This window comes from Cheilinus undulatus, linkage group 3 (assembly GCF_018320785.1).
Source record: "Cheilinus undulatus linkage group 3, ASM1832078v1, whole genome shotgun sequence".
Classification (NCBI taxonomy): domain Eukaryota; kingdom Metazoa; phylum Chordata; class Actinopteri; order Labriformes; family Labridae; genus Cheilinus; species Cheilinus undulatus.
Genome location: NC_054867.1, coordinates 29,697,783 through 29,717,969, shown reverse-complemented (window position 1 = coordinate 29,717,969; position 20,187 = coordinate 29,697,783). Strand labels below are relative to the sequence as shown.

Below are 20,187 nucleotides of genomic sequence, written 5' to 3'. Positions count from 1 at the left end.
TTTCTTGAAGATAAGAAAGACTCTATTTTCAGCTTGTAAATTCCAAAGTTGGAGCATGAGTGTGTCAATGTTAGCCTGCTAACTCTTTACAGTAAAGTGGATAACATTTTTACCATTATGCCGGCTTAACTTGAGTGTATTAGAATTATGTTTTATGTTACCATGAAGCATGTTGACACAAATAAGCTAAAGGCTCTGCTTTTCGAGGCACTTACAGATGACAACCCTTAGCTCTCTTTGCTTTATAATAAGATAAATTAAATTTCTTTACATTTAAAACACATGAGGTCTATCTATTTCCTTACTGTATGGGCAACTACAAATGATCAGTGTTGCATAAAGTGTATAACCTAGTCCTGCAGTCAATTCTAACACCAGTTTTTTTGTATTTCATGGCGTTTTTATGTGTGTGTGTGTGTTTTTTTTTTAATATATTTATGTTTTAGTCACTGTGTACTACTTTGGTAAATGTAATGTTTTAAAACATGTGTCCTATTAATTAAGTGGATTAGATTAGGAAAGAAAAAAAATCTGAAATAGAAGATTAAAAAGCAATTTTACATCAGCGAACTATAGGTCCACAAGCATTTGTGTCCATCAGAGCATGGTTTTTAAAGCATACAGGCCATATCTACGTGTAAAGCTGAGAAGAATTTAATAGGGTGCTGTAATGGGTACCTGTTTGTGCATGGAGAAGTGATGAAGCATCTCCAACCACTTTTAGAGATTAGCAGGTAAGAGAGGTGATGTTCTCTAAATCTCTCAAGCGCAAACAACAATTATACACAGAGTAACTGTGCACCTTACAGGCATATAGGTTAGCCAAGCAGAACTCTTACAAAATGCCTGGAGAGACTGAAGAAATGCACTATCCCAGAGGGGTGAAGAAGAATGTGTTCCACATTTGGTCTTATGGTGTGAATTAAACCTACATCCTATCTATCTGAGATTAATCTTTTTAGATACTGCAAACTTATGTCCAATGGCTGGCTTTCCCTAGCTCTTTTAATTTACCATTACATTTTTGTAAAAGGATATTAATTGACTAGCTTTCAGGCTAAGTGCATCTTAGGATGCTGTTCACAATCTAAAGTAAAAGAAGCAGTGATTAATGCAGAGATGAAATTTATTAAACATGCTGTCCTGTTTTCTGCTCCACATTGATGTTATGAATACAACGCTCTGGTCTCCTATCAGCCTGGTATGAGTGTGTTAGGGGCAGAGTTAAGTGGAGGAATAATAGAGGAGGCACTCTGGAGCTGCAAGGAATCAACTTCATTAGATGTGATTAGCATTATGGAGGCTTTCTGAAGGGGGGTTGGGGTGGGGTGGGGGGGGTCTTTGATGTTGGAGTGGCTCATCTTTTTTTTGCTCCACAGTGAAACTCTATTCCCCCACCCTGCTCCAGCTCTCTCCATACTCTGCCCCCATTTCCCCCCTCTCTCTCTCTCTTTGTCTCCTCCTCGGGGTTGGCTGATTGATTAATGCTCAGATAGCATCCAGACAAGAGTATGGGGATGGAGGGGTTGTGTGTGTGGTTTAATGTCTGTGTCTTTCTATTTGAAAGCACCCGAGGCGGAGACAGTTTAAACTGATTATGCAGCAATCAGAGCCCATGACTCTGTGGATCAACGTGGTCAGCAGCATCGTACATTTAACAAGTTGATGCCTTGTTTGACTGCAGCTTTGTTTGGGTAGGGTGGAAGAGAGAGAGGAAGTGATAGGGTGAGTGAGGAAAAAGGCTCACTGGAGAATAAATGGAGAAAAAAATAAGACAAAAAGAATCTATTACATTTCCTTGTTGTTCCTTAGATGACCCCTTTGTTACTGAAATAATTCAGTTTGGTCATGGATCCACCTCTTTGAGTATGATTGAAATATTTTGCAACATTTAAAGCGGATTGCTGTTAAATTTTGTACAGACTTGCATTAAAATGAAAGCTTTGTGATCTGTGACCATGCAATGCTACTTTGTGATTAACTGCTTTAGATAGCCATTTTTTAAAGTAAAAACAAAATACTTGTACCAAAAATATAGAAAATAAAGCAATATTCATGCACTTCGGTAAATTTTGGTGACCTCTGACTTTGCTGATCTCCTTATTTCTAATTTTCATCTCAGTATGATAAACAAATACTTTCAAAAGTTACATTTCTGTAAGCCCTTGTGCATTTGAGTTAAGCTACTTAACAAGTCTTATTAGGTTACTTAGCCTTTAATAATAACATTAACACAAGATAAATAATAGCTGATGCTATGAAACTTATTTGTAATCCATTATCATGCATAACAGTAGCATGCTAACATTCTTATTGTGATCTGGTAGTGTTAAAGTGTAGCTTCAAGCTAAAAGTATGTAAACTTGTAAAGTAAAGTCTTAATTAACTTAAGATAATTAAGATAATTAGATAATTAAGATAATTAAGTCACCGTACTTTTACTGATTTTATGCAATAAATATTTTGTGACATTAAAGACCTACATGTTAGCATTTTGCTTAAGATTAAAGACAGGCTGTTCATCTGGGACACCGTTTATTTCAGAACAGAGGCCTGTAATTTGCTGGTACAATGTTTTTCCAGTTTCAGATTTTTTTTTTTTTAATTTAAATTTATTCAGAAACAAAATCTGGCATTTTAATTCATGAAATAACCAAATTGCAAACATTACAGACAAAGCAACATTTCATAAATAAAACAGAGAAAAAGATAAGAGGTCCAATTTGAGATTATATAGACCTGTTTAGGCAGTAGTTACATGGATGGTGGCTCACTTTAGCTGTGTTAGCTTTAGCTAACGCTAACATAGCTGTGCTTGCTTTTTTTTAAACGTTACTGCATAAGCAAATGTAGCTAAGTTAGGTTCAGCAATGTGAGCTTAAGCAAACATACCTAAACCTACAAGCGATATGGATAATGCATCTACATAGCTACACAGCTACTTTGTTAGACTAGTTTTAGCTATGTAGCTATGTTTTCTGAAGCTCAATTAGCATCAGCAAAGTGAGCAAGTAAACAAAGCTAAAGCTAATGTAAATAGCATTGTTAGCTTTGTAGCTAACAACTAACATTAGCTTCATAGCTCTTTTATCCATGTAAGTTATACTACTGGAGCTAATGGAGCTTCAGAAGCCACAGTTGCTGCTTTAGAATGTTTTCATGGAAGATGAAGGGTTTTTTCCTGTAATCAGACTGTTTACTTTATGAAATGTTTTGAAATCAGGTATTGCTAACTTTTTGATTTTTGGTATCCTAACCCTTACCTGAACCCTTATCCTAACCCTAAATGGAAGTTTAATTTACTTTTATTTTGAAAACTTTAGCATGTTTTGGTTGTGGGATATATGGTGTCTCAGATAAACTGTGAGAGTGGCCATCAGAAATAAACGGTCTGCATCCAGATTGTTTGGGAGAGAGGAAAAATATATTCTCATAGACTTATGAGCATGTATTTGAAGTATGTAAACTAAAATTCGATGCTATATATACACAAACAAAAGGCCATTTTGTAAACCTTAAAATACAACCATGATAACTATTAGCTTGCTTATCCTTCATCATGTGTTGGCTTTCAAACCTTAGAAAATAAATAGATTTAAAGTGTTAAAACTCCAGAAGCTCTGCAGTTTACTTCTATTGTTCTTAAATGAGAAATATGCTTCATAAAATGGAAAATTTTTATTTTAAAGGTACAGCGAGTCATATTTAGCCTAATAGCATTTAACAAAACAAACTTGGTAAATGAAACAAAATACTTACAAGTAGGCCTATCTAAACCAGTGTTCAACCACCTAAATATGTAACACTGTTTTATTTTTATTAACTTAGAACCCTACCCATGTACTAGTTTTCATTAAAACATAGAGGGGGTCTTCTTCACCGACTCTGCCATCTTGTATTTTTGCATCTTGCATGTTTCTACCGCAGAAGGGACCAAATATCAGAGCATCAATCTACAATCTGACTGTTAAATGTCCCTAGTATACCTAATTTTACACACTAGACCTTGAAGCAAACTATTTTTAACTGAATTAATTTTAAGCAAATACACATTGACAATTTAACATTACATTATTCATAACCTAGGCTATAAAATAAATTCTAACAAACCTTTCCTGTCTCTTTCAGGAAAGATCAGCACCTGTTGTCCTCAGTAAACTGCTGGTATCTGGTACTGAATCAGGCGAGGAGGGAGAGCCGAGACCATGCCACCCTCAGTGACATCTACACCAACAACGTCATCGTCCGTCTGGCCCAGATCAGCGAGGACGTCATCCGCCTGTTCAAGAAGGTTAGTGGGACATTAGTTAGTGTTAGACAATAATGATGCAAACAGGTGTTAACTGTGGCAAGTGAAATATTCTTATGCCCTTCAAGGCATTATTTTGTGTCTTTAGTGTGCAAGCTGATGTTAGCCTGTAGAAATTTGGATGGCTGATTGTATATGGAGTTAGCAGAAGGTGTCAAATAAGCCAGGGGAAAAGAGAAAGTGAAGCTGAACCCTCCTGGCTCCACAACCTGTAGTCTTGACTAGTGTGAGAAACTTTTGGCTCTCTGTCAGCACATAGCAGAGATGACTGAGGTCTTATCCAAACAGCAGAACCCTGTTTTCACCTTGCAGGCTTTCCTGTAGGTGAGCTCCTGTCTGCTTACTCTGCTCCACTCAGATATTACTGTGAGTGTGTGTGTCTCTGTGTGTTTTCATGCATTTGTCAGAAGCTGTGCCAGAGCTGAAATTCTTTAAATCAGTTACCCTCAGGTAGCTCTTCTATATATAAAGGTTTGAATGGATGCTTCTGCTGCCTTCTTACATACTACATAGAAATGTAATAAATAATGAATCAAAAACATTACAGGGATCTGGGTAAGATTGAAAATGCCAAACTAGAATCAATGAGAGAGCTTTGGTTGAGTGATGGATGTGGAAATGATTGAGGACAGAAAGTACAGCTGTTCACCAAATTATGATCAAAGGCTTGTTTAACATCTAATCCTCTACCAGAACTGTTAAGTTAAGTTGCAACATGTCACTTCTGTCCCTTGAAAATGTTGTTTTATGCTGCATATTCCAAAGAGAAAATATTACATGCTCTACAGCTCTGGAAAAAATAAGAGACCAGTCCAAATTGTTCTTAAATCAGCATCTCTACATGTATGACAGCCTTTCTATTCTAGTGAACATTCCAGATTAGGTGATCAGCTGCACCAAATCTTATTTGACCAGGAAAAGTGCTCATAACTATCCTCTTGCAATAGGCCCAGGTGGATGACAAAAAGAGTGCTTGCAGTACCTCAAAAGCATTTGGAATCAAAAATAACTACTGACCATAGCAAAAGAGTTTAAAAGAAGAGATCTGAATAGTGAAAGATTGGATCAATTTTGGCTTTACTTGCAGGTTTCTTGCTTAAAATCTCAACAACTGTGGGTCATGAAATCCAGGTCAAGTAGCAGACAATGGGGGCAACAAAGCTACAGACCAGCATAGGGTAAAAACATCCTCTACTGACCAGGATGTCGGCCAACTTATTCGACTGTCACTCAATCTGCAGCTGCATGGGGTTAAGCACATAACGAGGATGGTTTGAAACAGGCTCTAGAGGCATGCAGTACTAGAAAAAAGCCCTCAATAAAAAGCAAAGAAGACTCAGGCTTAGGTTTGCAAAAGACCATAAGTATTGGGCTGTAGAGGACTGGAGTAAGGTCATCTCCTCTGATGAGTCCCCGTTTGTGTCTCACACACTGTGGAATTTGGTGGAGGCGCAGTGATGATCTGTGGGTGCTTCAGCAAAGCTGGAATCAGGAAGACTTTCCTTTGTGAAGGACGCATGAATCAAGAAACATACATGGTTACCCTGGACGAGGACTTCCTTCTGCTCTGACAATGATCCCTAATTCTAAGGGGTTATTTTTTTCCAGCAGGACAATGCTCCATGCCACACAGCCAGGTCAATCAAGGTGTGGACAGAGGACTACCAGATCAAGATCTTGTCATGGCCAGCCCATTCTCCAGACCCAAACCCCATTGAATACCTCTTGAATGTGATCAAGAGGAAAATGGATAGTCACAAGTCATCAAACAAAGCTAAGCTGCTTGAATTTCTGTGCCAGGAGCAGCTTAAAGTCACCCAATAGCAATGTCAGAGACTGAGAGCATGCTAAGACGGAGGAAAAGTGTGATTAAGGATCAGGGTTATTCCACCAAATATTGATTTCTGAACGCTTCTGAAGTTAAACAATAGCATTGTGTTGTTTACAAATTATTTTTCTTTGCATTATTTAAGGTCTGAAGAAAAAGCAGACCTGATGACTGTGTTAAAGGTTGGTATGACTGTAATGGGGGATTGCCAGTGGAGTGGCTTGGTTGCGTGGAATTTCTGTTCTTGACAGTGGAAAAGGTGTGCCCTTCCTCCAGGTTGACACGCCCACAGCATTTTCTGAATAGAGATTACTGACTCATTTGTTAAGATTTTGAAACTTGAGTTCAATTACCATGAAGTTCTTTTCTTTGTATAGGCTACACGTCTTCTGCGTACAAAAACTTGCAACATATTTTTTTATTGCTTTAAAGACGGATCAAACAGGAAGGAAGATTGAACATGAAACCATTCTGTTGCTGTTTGTTGGGGATCTTAATTCATCTTTTAATTCAAAAGTCAGTTCATAGGAATGTAAGATCTCTTGGCACATTTGGTTTTGAAATGATCCGCCATGATAAAAGTTGTAAATAACTGCTATTCTAATATGTCTTGGACATACTCAATGCCCTGCCTACATATGTAAGCCACCCCAGTCAAAAGTCTTTACAAACCCCTGCATGGTTTCAACATGCATAACAGTCCTAAAAAATGCAATAAAACCACATGAGGCGTGGCTGAAGTGATTTTCCAAAAGCCATGCTTCCCTACTGTTAGCTCAGTGCTCCTGAACGCTTTGTTTTAATCGATAGTGTAGAAAAAATAAAATAAAATCACAGCAGGAGCAACCAAGCTATTGTTGTCTTTCATAGAAGGAAGATCTAAATAATATATAATCACAGACGCTACTATGCCGGCTGCTACAGTCTGACCTACTCCAGCTCTTACTCTGTGTTGCATCACACAGGCTGGTTGAACCCTCACTGCTCCCCCTGAGCCTCTGCAGCACACGCTGCAGTCTGTCTGACTTCAGATTCACTCATGCATACAGATGCCATTCACCAGCTGCTCTAGGACTCTCCTCGTTTATCACATCACAGTCTGAGGCCTGATTTAGATCTATAATGTCTAAAATTCAGATCAAAACAGAGCAAAAACTAAAAACCTCTTCCTGCACTACTGAGGTCCCTTGTGGCTTAATTTCCTAATTCTGTTAAGTAAAGAATTATTGGAACAAGACTTAATCTCATTAGGGTTTTTTCCATTCTTCTGTATTTATCAGTAAAGATTCTAACTCATCAGCTGTAAGTCTTTTTTCAACCACATTTATAAAAGTCAAGCAGGGTGTGGACAAAAATGTGAACCATTATCTGTCTATGAATGAATCCCTCTGAATCAAATCTTGCTTTCAGCTCCTCTTTGTTACAGCAGTATGTTAGAAAATGATCCTTCTCATGATGACTCATATGTGACCATGTATGACAGTCATGCATTTTGCTGAGTCACCGTAGCGCACCAGAAGGAATGAGTCAGCTGTTCAGGCAAAGTGTGACCACAGAAGGTTCACAGAACATCATCTTCTATTTCAAATGATGTTACCAAATTTAAAAGCACCTCACACAGTGCACACTTCTGTATGCAGCATGTGAGACTCCAGCTATTGTTAACTGCATACTAACAGTCTAACCTAATTAGCTTTACACATCAATCTCCAGCTGACAAGGCTGTCAATGTTTGACTCCTGTACAGCGCTGTAATTCTGTTTATCTTTTCCTTTCAGTCCAGCACCTGTGAACACGCTGACATTTTGTCAAGCAGGATGGATTTACTTTGATTAATTAGTGTTCCAGAAATCTAATACTTCCATGTCCACTAGTTGTACAAAGTATGATGTCAACATGACTATGTAGTGTACTCCATAATCATGGTGTGTCATTTTGAATCGGCATACTATGTGGACAAAAAATTGCACATAGCATAAACACTACAGTCACTAACACTGCTGCTTGAGCAGTCTTATTATACCTGCAAAGGTGTAATATGCAACATTTTAATCATTAATAAAGCAGACATTAAATGATTCTCAATTAAATACACTGTATGGAGTAAGGGCTCTCTCAGAAAGGACTTAAATCAACTACCCATGAGTTTGTTTTTCTCAGCTCTGTGTTCACACTGACAGGACAGCCATTTCCTCAGCTTGCTAATGTTTTACTGAGTTTTAAAAAGTTTTAAACATGTCTTTTGGTTTCTTTGCATGAACTCCTTTAACCAACAAATAGCCCTGCAACTTCATGAGGAAAAGACCTGACCCAGCCAATGTGCATTGAGGCTCATTGGCAAAGTTTGTTGCAAGAGTAGATCTGATGGTCTTTCCAAACCAACGAAAAAACTTTTATGTGCTAAGATACTTCAAAGAAATAAAAAATGTATCAACTTAGGACTGCATATTTGTTCAGAGCACTGAGGGACGGTGAAGGTTTGGTCAAAGGAAAGCTTTGTTTCTGTCAGAAAGACTGGTGCTGGAGTTAGACTCTTCTCGAGTATACCTTTAATTTAAGAAAAACGGTCTTGCAAAGTTTGTGCACTGTTTTATCAGCTCAAGTGTTCTCTATTGACCTGTCTTTCAAAAAGAAGGGGTCTTAATCATTTTATAAATCCCCTTGAATCCCAAAAGTGACACAAATCATGATCTTTAATAATTCATACGTCAAATATAATGTTTCCTTAAACACTGTGGTGTACTGAGAAAACGGTCTACCACTAATACAAACACTGGCTCAAACAGGCTCTTTTAAATCCTTTAAATAAGCCATAAAATGTTAAGTGTTATTCTAATGTTTACTTTGTGTGTTAAGATTTATACTAGAATGTTTTTGACTCTTGATGTCCTCAGCTCTCATATATGTGGTGACACCTTGATGCAGGTAGATGAAAATAAAAGCCATACATAAGAACATGGGATGAAATGTTTGAGTTTGACTTGGCTGCTTCAGCTGGCTGAAATCTGTCACTCATATGGCAGCACTACACTCATAACATCCACTGAGTGACTATCATATATAACAAGAAATATTGGCAGAGTTGAGATGCCTGATTCCATCTACCACACATTGATAGTGGTATTTATATTAAGCATAGGTTTAAAGCATATATCTTTATAGTATTTTATATGGCAACAGTTAAGTTACATTTTTCCTATAGTGCAATTTCTCTTTTTGGAAAGCTCTTGAAGTTTCAGACATTGTCTTCACCCGATGTTGCATGTCACATATGCAAAAACAATGCACACCTGTGCAATATAAAACACAAATTGTCAAAATAGAAATATTGCAGTGAGAAAATCAACAAAGTGAGCAGGATGCATGCTCTGATAACCTCTAAATATCTGTTTTGACTTTGATGTCCAATGGTTGTTGAGCTAGTGCTGCTTGCTGTGACACATTTGAGCTGAAGGTTCAAACATGATTTGTGTTCTCATTCCCGTTCTCTCTGCTTTCTGTGTTTCAGAGTAAGGACATTGGTATACAGATGCACGAGGAGCTGGTGAAGGTGACGAATGAACTATACACTGTAAGTAATGCACTGTGCCTCCTACAGATCGATCCCTCATCACTGAGTATGTCCAGTCCTAGGTCTCTGCTCTCTGTCCCTCTGACAAATTATTAATGATCCTTCTTTCTTTAATTCTTTCAACCATTCTAAAGAAGTTGTTCCATGTTTTTTAATACACTTTCACTATTGTGGGTAAATTTAAAATTAGACAAACTGGGTCAAACTGTCCCCATCTAACTGAACTGGACTGCTAGGTGGAAACTGACTTTTTTTTGCATGGTCTGACTGTGCTCCCCCAGACTCAAGACAAGGATTTTAATCCATGTCTACTTTTGGGATCCAAAAGACACTTAAGTTGGCATTTTGACCATTCTTCTCTATGCAGAAATCACTTTCTGTCTCACATCTGGTGTTGTTCACTGTGATACAATGCCATCTACCAGCAATCTACAATTACAATATTAATACTTGGCTCAATAACTGCACCACCAGCTAGGATGAAAACAAAATTCTATATCAATATTTTCTACTGAATATGCATCCTAATTAAGCTGCACCCAAAACTGCTACCTCCAGAAATGATCCAAAAATGAAATCAGAACTTCTCTGAAAGGGTCCAGACTCAAACTGAACATCATAACACTCATGTCTTTTTCTTGGCTTAGCATGACAGGATCATAATGATGGCTGAACTAATAGGTTAAAGGAAAGAGTGTAGCAGATGTAAATGATGGAATGGAAAACTACGTTTCTCCTACAGTTGAAAAGTGTGTGGGCTCAAATCACTTTCACACCTGTGGCTCCAGCTCTGAACCAATTCAGCGGTCACATGACTAGTTGTTGCTTTCAAAGTGTGTAAACACAAGAGAGTTAATGAAGACTGAATAAGAAATAACAAGCTATTTGCTTGATATGCATCCTGCTTCCATAACAACAGATGCTCTCGTTCATATTGTGCTTTGGCCCAGTTCTTATATCTGATGTCAACATATCTTCAATTAAAAAGAGAGAGTTCTATATTGGCACAGTATGCTTTCTGTGCTGTTTAGTTTCAATAGTTTCATTATCCAGTGTGTTAAGTGGTTGATTTCTCTATCTCAGCTTTCACACAGTTCATATAGCCTGTTTTTGACAGCCACAGCTGCTTCCCATATGTCATACTTTGAAAAAGGTGCTGAATGGATGCATGGGTGGATTTCTCCTCTTGCACTCTATATCTGCAAGATGTTATGGTTTGTAGTCATTATGTTTGGATGAAAAAGCTGACTGAGCTTTAAAAGTGACAAAAATCTGTAACACAAAATTAGAAGGCAGTGATTAAGACATAATTTGCATGTTTTATAATGATTCTTCTAAATGAGCTGTCAGTTTATCCCTTTCAATACTGTTTTAGCATAAGATTTAACTATTTGTTGTACTGTTTATATCTTAAAAACACATTCCTTATTAAGATGGATGAAGCTACAGCTGCCTGAGAGTGAGGCCAAAAGAATAGGGGCTTCCCCTGCTGACTGGCTGCATTATAGATCAGACACCATACAACTACATAAGCTAATATCTACTGTATCACGCTGATGCATTCCTTGTAGTTACTATCATGCTGCTGTATGTCCAAGCGTTCTTAATAGATCTGTTTTAATTAGGTATTTGATCCAAAAACAATGGGCTCTAGTTCATTTTTGACAGCCTTATTGATAAATTTGGCTCCTCATAGCAGTCTATCAGCAGCTTAGATGAAGGGTAACAAGAACTAATCCTATTTTTTAAATTTTACACAACCCCACCTGTTTGTTTCAGACTGACACAAGCATCTGTTCTGCTTTGATGGTTATTTGATGTTTTATGGCTCAGTTAAGTGTGTGGAGAGGTCCTGGTATAAATTCCATGGTTCCCCAAGCCAGCTATTTCCTGCATGTGTCTTTTCTCTAATTCACATCACTGGTATAAAATGTCAGCCTCTTTCCTTTTGTATAACTGACTATAGACATAGCCACATTGTCCATGTTTTTCAACAGTCAGTGGTTCTGAGCTGAAGTAGTGAATTGTTAATAATAGGATCTCCTGCAGATAGATTAGCGTGTATCAGGGATGAGGATTCTCTGAGCTGGGCAAGGCTTAGTGCCTGAAACTGGATGAGCTCCAGGCAACTTCAGCAATCCCATGCCCCCCCTGAGGTGAAACAGAAGAGATGGAGAGCTGCATTACTCTGTATGACTTATTCATCAGTGCACTGTGATGAGAATCAAAGTTGCAGAGGGCAGCGCTGGCAGCTCTCCCTGATCCTGCCATCTGTACATTTGGACGCTGAAACAGGCGAGTGTTTGGAAGAGCTTGAAGCGCATATGTGTGTTAATGACATGCATATGCATTTTAAAAAGGCTTTCATTATTAGACAAACACCTTTAGGGAACACTATGGCTGCTATACTTTACCTTTCATTACTTATGGGAATAAATATAAATGTATTATTAGCGCAAAAAAAAAAAAAACATGTTTGCTTCCCAATTTCAGACTGTATTTCAGGTTCACTGCAGAGTTCAGACACAGATCACAGTTCTATACTTTAATATTATATTTCTATAGATCATTGCACAGGTTCTCCTCTCACTGGCTGCTTTATAATAAAACTCTGATAGTCTCCCTTTTCAGGCTCTTCTCAGCCTCAGGTGCAGTCTGCCTGTTGACTTAAGTCTCACTATTTCTTAAATATGAGCAAAGGATTATGGGAGCTATATGAAACCCAACAGCTAAGTCAGAAAATAAAGTGTAACTCTGCAAACAGCTCTATCTATAAATGTTATTACTCCATGCTTGTCAGTATAGCATATCCATTATAACACAGGCTGTATAAAAAGGACATAGTCTTTGGTTGTTGAAAAGTAGATTTTAAACCCATTAATAGGGATTGCTATATTGGAAATGTGGCCTCAAAAGGACTTTGAGTCAATCTTGGAAAAGGCAATAGTGGAGCTCAGATGGGTCTTTAGCATCCTGCAGATATGACATGTAAGTTAGATCAATCACGCCCTTAACCATGTATCACTCTTAACTATGATGAGTCTGAAAAAAAACATTCACCCTCGTACAGAATGTATTAATAAAGAACTGAACTATAGAGACCAAAACTGTGTTTTGTACAAAGCTGTAAGCATGTTTATTTCTGCTGCTAAATTGACATTTTAATATGGGTGTTAATGGACTTTCAGGGCTTTTTGAGTCACCCTCAAAAAGACGATAAAAGTGCTCTGATACTAGGACTACCTGCCCAGTATACCATGCTAAGAGTGCATTCCCCCAACCCATTACCCCATTGGATTACACTCAAATTGCTCTATCATCATGTCATTTATGACACACAATTTACAAGATTCACATCCTCACTGAATCAGTTATACATAGATAGGGGCAGTGAGTAACTTGACTCATTTAGTGGCTTGCTTTGAGTTGTTCTAGTCAGGTGTAACTCTCTTGGGTGCAGATGGCATTGCGGTTAGGTCACGCCCTATGCATGTAGGCCGCCCAGCTTCAGTTCCGGCCTGCGGCTTCTTTCTAGCACGTATCTCCCCCACTCTTTCATCTGTATTCCTAAATCTATAAAGCCTGAAGCCTCAGTAAATGGTAAATGGGCTTAAGTTTGTATAGCACTTTTTTAGTCATCTGACAAGTCACATCTACACATTCACTCAACGATGCGATTTGTTAATCCCATTCATATGCAAGCATAAACATTTACACACCACCGACACAGCACTGGGAGTAAATTGGGGTTAAAGGCCCAAACATACTACAGCAGAGCATAAGTGGAACAGACCCTGTGGAGGTCCGTGAGACTTAAAGCGGATGTCCACAAGGCCTGTGCGCGCAAAGCTCAAATTTTACGACCATGCGGACTCTGCTCCGCGTACTGGTGTCACACAAAACACTGCTCGCATTTATTTTTCACATCAACCCGCATTAAATGTGAAACCGACCTGCATTTCGCACTTTTTTTCCACGTCAATACTTCACGTCCTTCACCAACATGGCATACTCCCCTTCCTCGTCTCTTGTGGCATTTAATGGCCGTACATACCACCTTTTCTTAATTTCATTGCTTTGCAAAGCCAGCAGGCAGAGCAGCTCCTCTTCCTCATCGTCAGTGTAGGACACCATGACAGAAAAATGTAAACAACGTGCAAGGATTGTGTGAAATGTAGGATCTCACAGAAATTTCACAGGAAACTACTACGTGGCAGAGCGCTCGACTATGGAAGCTCTGATGACTCTGAAGACATTCCGTGCGGAGTCGGCTCCGCTCACAGTACGCTCGGGCCTTAAGAGTCTTGCCAAAGGGCACATGGAAATGTAAACGCAGGAGCTGAACCCATGGCCTTCTGATTAAATGTAGACTGACTCTACCTACTGAGCCACAGTCGCTTCAGTCTGTCCTCAACTTGTCCTGAAAACTTTGCTCCACTTAAGGTGCTGCAGGTCTATTTTTGGTGCTGGTTGCTGCCAAAACAAATGAATTCATGTGGAGCAGATCAATCCAGACAAGAGGAAGAATATACAAAGCATCAGGCCGGTTTGAAAAATGCAAGGACTGCCAACTGTATCTCTTCATTATATCAACATTACACCTCATCCTGTAGCACAAACCAAAGGTCATTATTTGGTCAAAGGGTCCCAGAGATGACAATGTGCCATGGACAAAGAAAAGTTAACTTTTGTTGTGAAAAACCACAGATTTGTATATAAAACCACACATTCTGTCTAGAAAACATAAACCTTTAACTTCCTAATGATCCGTCCATGGTAGAAGCAAAACACTCGTGGAATAATATTGAAGTGGGCAGCATAAGAACTCCATAAAGACAAAGTAATCAGTTGTTTACATACTATTCCTGCACAGATTCCTTATTCTGTGATCTGGTGATCTCTTGTCTCCAGCTGCTAAGGGCTGTGCGCTGCTGTGCATCACTCCGGAAATGTATCCACTGGGCAAGGGCGCACGCCATCAATCAGAGCCAACCGCTGTACACCCAGGACGGTGCAAGTGGAGTTTGTGGAATTTGAGGGTTATGAAACGTCCTTATTGGCTTTATTTCAATGGTAGAGGTTGCCACTATCATTTCACCTAAATTTGCTAAGATGAAATAAGATTTGGTATCACTTTAAAATATCCCTTTCTTAATTTGAAGGCTTTGATCATGTCAGTTTAGGGTTTACTCTATTTTAGTGCTGTTTTTATAATGCATCCGTTGTGAAGCCCTTCGTTATCTCCTGTAAAATTGACTATTTAAAGTATGTTTGCTTAGCATCATAAAGGCTGTGGAACAGGTTTTATTTTAAACCAGAATAAACAGAAAGGTTGAACAGCAAACCAGCAAAAATAAAGGCCCTTAAATATCTCATAAACTGTATTAATCTCTCCATGTCCATCAGCTTTTGTCAGTTTCGGTTTTTCTCAGTCTCAGTTTTTCTACTTGCTGCAGAAACAAAATAAACAAGTTTTCCCTCTATAGCACCCTTGTTAGTATTGTAATGTATTGTACAGGAATAGCCAAATCAATAGAGTGGCCACATGGTGATTGCCTTGTGGTGTTTCCTAACAGTTTCTTTGGCTGCCAACCAGGCAAATGTAGCTGAAAGAAAACTGTGAAATCCCATTTGGCTCCTTGTCTGCTCAGTGAGAGTTTTGGGAGAGTCTTTGGAAAGCTGCGAGCTGGTTGTTCAAATATTGTTCAGAGTATAAAGCTGAAGTGGAAGTGAAGATCCATCCGTCTGTCATTATTACCAAACCTGAAATGAGAAATAGGAGCAGGAGCCACTTCCTGATGTTGCTGTTAGTGATGTTTTTCAATGAAATTCAGCTTTTTTATGATTGAATCTGTTTTAATTTCCTGCTACACTGACTTAATATCCTTACTGCTTATCTTATCTTTTGTCTTCCCACACCTTGTGTCTTATGTCTGCTCCTCTGCCTCTTCTTTTCTTAAAAACTGAACATATATATCTCTTGCTGGCCGCTGCAGTAGCTTTTGTTCATTCATTTACTCACAAATTTGCAGCCATTCATTCTTTTCTTAGCTGTATTATTTACTCAAGGCATGATAATGCTGGAAAAGGATTATTAGTAGACCAAAGACTATGCATATAATGTTTTGTTTAATTGATTTTGATTGACCCTATGCAAAGCCCCTCCCCAGCATGACCACCGTCTTATCCTGTTATTAAGCATCACTCTGTGCAGGATGCCTGTCAACCTTTCAGCAGAAGCTAGTTTGCTGAAGTGGTGTGCCTACGGGACCTGCAAATCTGACAGCTGATACCACAAAGGTGCATAGAGACAGTGTTGAATTTTCATTTACCAAAAGCCAAAAATGCAGGAGGATAGATGTCAGATATGATATAACAGTATGAATATTCATGCTAGCTTGCAACAGGCTAAAGGCTGTTCAAATTCACCAACTGATAAGGAAAGGAGCTTCATTACTTCCTTTATTATCTCCTTTAGCCTAGGAAACACTGCACCATCCTTTACCAAAAGAGAGATGAAAAGACATACTTTTTACGCAAATAACACACATCATGTCCGTAATATGGACCATATTCTTTGCAAGGTTAGGGTTTTCCTTGCCAGTGAAACTTTTTATACCTAAAGACAATTTTCAGAAATACAGTGTTCAACAAGGACCCCTAAAAGCTTGTTAATCTCACAGGTAGGGCTGGGCGATATGGCCTAGAATTGATATCCCAATATATTTTTGCTATATCCTGATACACGATATATATCGCGATATTTTGAAATGGCCTCTCAGCAGCTGTATAATGTTTAATTCGGCCCCAAATGACACTAGTTTGGTGATAAAAATAGACTGTTCTATTGGATTTTTAATGAAATTGTTTGCAGAAAGTGAAAATCAATATAAAGTCAAATTTAGCAGTTTTATTTTGAAAAGGACTTCATTCAATCTTTTACTAATAAATCAAAAATACATAAAATCATGAAATACTCGGTCTTTTACAGTTTATGGAAAGTCCTAAATGTTTTCTGTGTTATGTTTACTATTGCTGACTATAAAATGATTATTTTCCTCATTAAGGGTGAAGCAAACCCTACACAAAACTCACCAATCATGCATGCAGTAAATGTCCAAAACCCTGCAGTCTAGTCCTCCATTCAGGCTCACAGCTGTGATTATATTAGTCCGTTATCTGTGCTAATGAACGCTGGACCAGTTTCTGACAAGTTCATAACATGAGAGCGTCTTTAGACCTTATTCAAGAAACTGTCCTGTGTAATCATGGTGGAAAAAAGCTTGTCTGGAGGTGGGAACATTATAACTTCTCGTTGTCGGTGTTTTGAACTGTAAGGTTTAGATAAGTCTCCATAGTTGAGGAGATGTGGATCACATTTGTCCGTTGCTGGGCCGTCTTCTCTCTAAAATGTACAACTCTGGCAGGGAGTTTTCCGTAAAATGCTCGCGCCCAGGCAAATCTCATATTCTGGGTTAAGTGTCTTTTCAACAACACTGTGCTCATGTCTTTAGCGATGGGTTGTGTTACGCCCGCCGTTGTCTCGGAGACGTCTTGCGGCACATTTTAACGAATACCGCGAGTTCGACCTCTTCCTTTTCAAAGTTGAACGACTGCTCAACGCTGCAGATCCAGCGTTGTTTATTGCTGTCTCAAAAAGTCCGCTAACTCCCCGCTAACTAGCCGCACTGCTCTGTTTACCTTCCTCTTTCCTTGCTTCTCGCCGCTGATGCGCATGTGCAGAGGAGTTTTCTGGATGGGCGCAGGAGAGAGAGTTAGCTCTCTGCTGTGAGAGATGTGTTCAGGGACAATGGGAGAAGCGAAACTCCAGTGAAAAATTCACGCTGGCGGCTCAAAACTTCCACATAATTTATACTCGGATATTCGCGATATAGTCATTTTATACATCATGGGAGGCAAAAGCCGGGATATATCAAGTATACTTGATATATTGCCCAGCCCTACTCATGGGGCTTCTCTGCAGACAGTTAAATAACTATGCTTTTCTTTATTCAAGCACTTGCCTCTTCATAAGAGAGCTCTGCAAAGAGTCTCGTGGAGATTGTTTTTTCAATATTTCCTTTTTTGTTTTGTTTTTTGGACCATGCAGGTTTAAAACATGAAGTCAACAAATAGTCAACTTAAATCCACATCTTTTTCTTACCGTGGTCTCAGAATGAATACATACAAACAATCCAAACATACACAAGTGACAAAAACACCCCAACACTTAATGGGAGATATGAATTAGTGAGTGAATTAAATAGTATCTTAATGAGCTTTTTTAAACTCTGTCTACTCTAACACATGTAATGGCTGACTGCTCACTAATACTCTTCCCTAAAATCTCTGATACAGTTTGTAACAATTCATGGATAACCCCTGAAAATATTCAGATCCATGTTGAATAGACAGATCTTCCTCTAGACTTGCTTTTATTATGAAATGCTCCAGCCGCTCCCTCGCTGCTGGATTTCTCTCAGCGGCTCACAGACTCAGCTCAGCAGTTAAATAGCTTGGGGCTGTCGTCTGTGGACTCGACTATACACACCTCCTGTACACACAGCCCAAGCCCAGTCTTCCAGCAAATTATTATTTTTTTTTTGTACTGTCTCTAGCTGCAGGTCCTGCAGTCACATGGTTCAGTGTTGACTAGAAATGAAGCACTTTTTAAAAGAAATATTTAAAAAGAAACAGACTGGGAAAGGATGGAAAGAACAGGAAAGATAGCTGTGTTTTCTCTCAGGTCTTTGTCACTTGACTGCTGTTACAAATTATGTTTAGTCCAGTATAAGTAGTGGTGAAACAACCCCTGTTTAGGTGCCATACTCACAAAATATTATCCTCAGTGTTAGAGTTCATTAATATTACAGCTGCAAGTGACCCAACAACAAACATGATTTTGCCGAGTAGCTCTTTTAGGCTTTAAAGAGAGCCCTGCAGCTCCAGCTCAGCACTAAGTGAGCATTAACTTTACCACAGGAAACAAATAAACTGCTGTTTATGTTTGACTCCAACATCCTGAGGTGTTCATAGAAAATTTTGGAGGCCAGGGACGTTTGAAGACATAGCTCGCATCTGGACGTCCATTTACGAGGCTTAAGAACGAGGACATACCCTTTCAAAGAGCATCTGGGACGAGTTTAGAGAGACCCTGCTTCTGTCTTGTCTTACAAGTGTTTTCTGTCATTAAACTCTTGTCAGGACATTGTTTGAGTGGGGGTGTTAAATGTCCTATCGGAGATCAAAGTGAAGAGGTAACTTTAGAGAGCAGTGCTGTCACTGTGATGCACCAAAAAAAAAGCAGATGATGAAAAAGCCCAGGGTGATGAAGAGATGCTGTAGAAAAAATGTAGAGGTTGTGGGAAGCCACAGTGAAGAAGGGATGATGAGAAGTTGAAGGTTTGACAGCGAAGACTGAACCGCACACAGCCATGAGGCCCTGGACTCACTTAAAGGATTCCACATGGAGTGACATCTGTGTTAATGCTGCTTCACGCCCAGATTGATCCACCAGGCCACCATGAGGAAAAGCTCAAATTTATACCAGACTTTGGAGAACTTTCACCCTCTTTATTATTATTTTATTTATTGACTTATCTGGAAAAATCGAAGTACTCTCAGAGACTCTCAGCAAGAGGGTTGATTTGTTTGATATAGGTAAACCAAAAGTCCCTCACAGGGGCTTTGATATAAGGCCTTGGCTTTAAATACATCCCCTACAAAGAGGTCCTGTGGTCCAAAGTGCCTCTCCCTTGACAAATCATGTCTTTGTGTGTATTTTTCTTTATATTTAATTTTACAGTTTCAATTGCTGGTCAATTTTTGTTTTGAATTCAGAGTTAAAGTTGATTATTCCTTTAATCTAACTCTTATAATTAGAGGCCTGTCCATCTGTCTGTGTTGATTTGCACACCACTACGTTGTTTCAATTGTCATTGATATGTCTCAGAAAACTTCTTGGGTGTACCTGTTTGAAAACAGTGCCATAACAGGATCATTAATATGTACAGATTTTTTATAAAATCCAAAATTGCTGCACCTCTCACTTCAGTTTGTTTCTCACATTAACGTTATTAAAGCTAACTTAGGCACATTGGCTTATATAGTTTAATTAATTCCGTCACTAGCATAGCTGTGTTAGCTTTAGCTAAAGCTAATGAAAGCGAGCCACCAAAAATGTTTTATTTTTTTCATGAAATTTCATTAAGGATTCACATTCACTGGATTCACATGAGAAATCAATATACAGGAGAGAGGGATCATTTGCTTACATGTGTAGCTATGAACAGAGGACAGGTGGATAGCAGGCCAAAAGAAAGAGCAGACAAAGGTAGGCTTGTCTCATTGCTCTTGATCATCACAACACAAATAAACATGATTAAGTAAAATGAAATGCACCACACCCAAACCCACACCCACTACCCATCCTGTCCCAAGCACCTAACCCACCCCAAAGACCCCATGGATGGACCAAAA

General features: G+C 38.8%; 1 protein-coding gene across 5 annotated transcripts in view; it reads left to right on the top strand.

Annotated features, from left to right (window-relative positions):
* srgap3 (SLIT-ROBO Rho GTPase activating protein 3) overlaps positions 1–20,187 on the top strand; it is a 99,441-nt gene that overhangs the window by 39,348 nt on the left and 39,906 nt on the right. For all 5 annotated transcript variants that reach the window (XM_041782752.1, XM_041782751.1, XM_041782750.1 and 2 more), the window contains 2 exons: positions 4,129–4,291; positions 9,646–9,708. In XM_041782752.1, the coding sequence (XP_041638686.1) occupies positions 4,129–4,291; positions 9,646–9,708 (226 nt within the window). The remainder of the gene's footprint in view (positions 1–4,128; positions 4,292–9,645; positions 9,709–20,187) is intronic.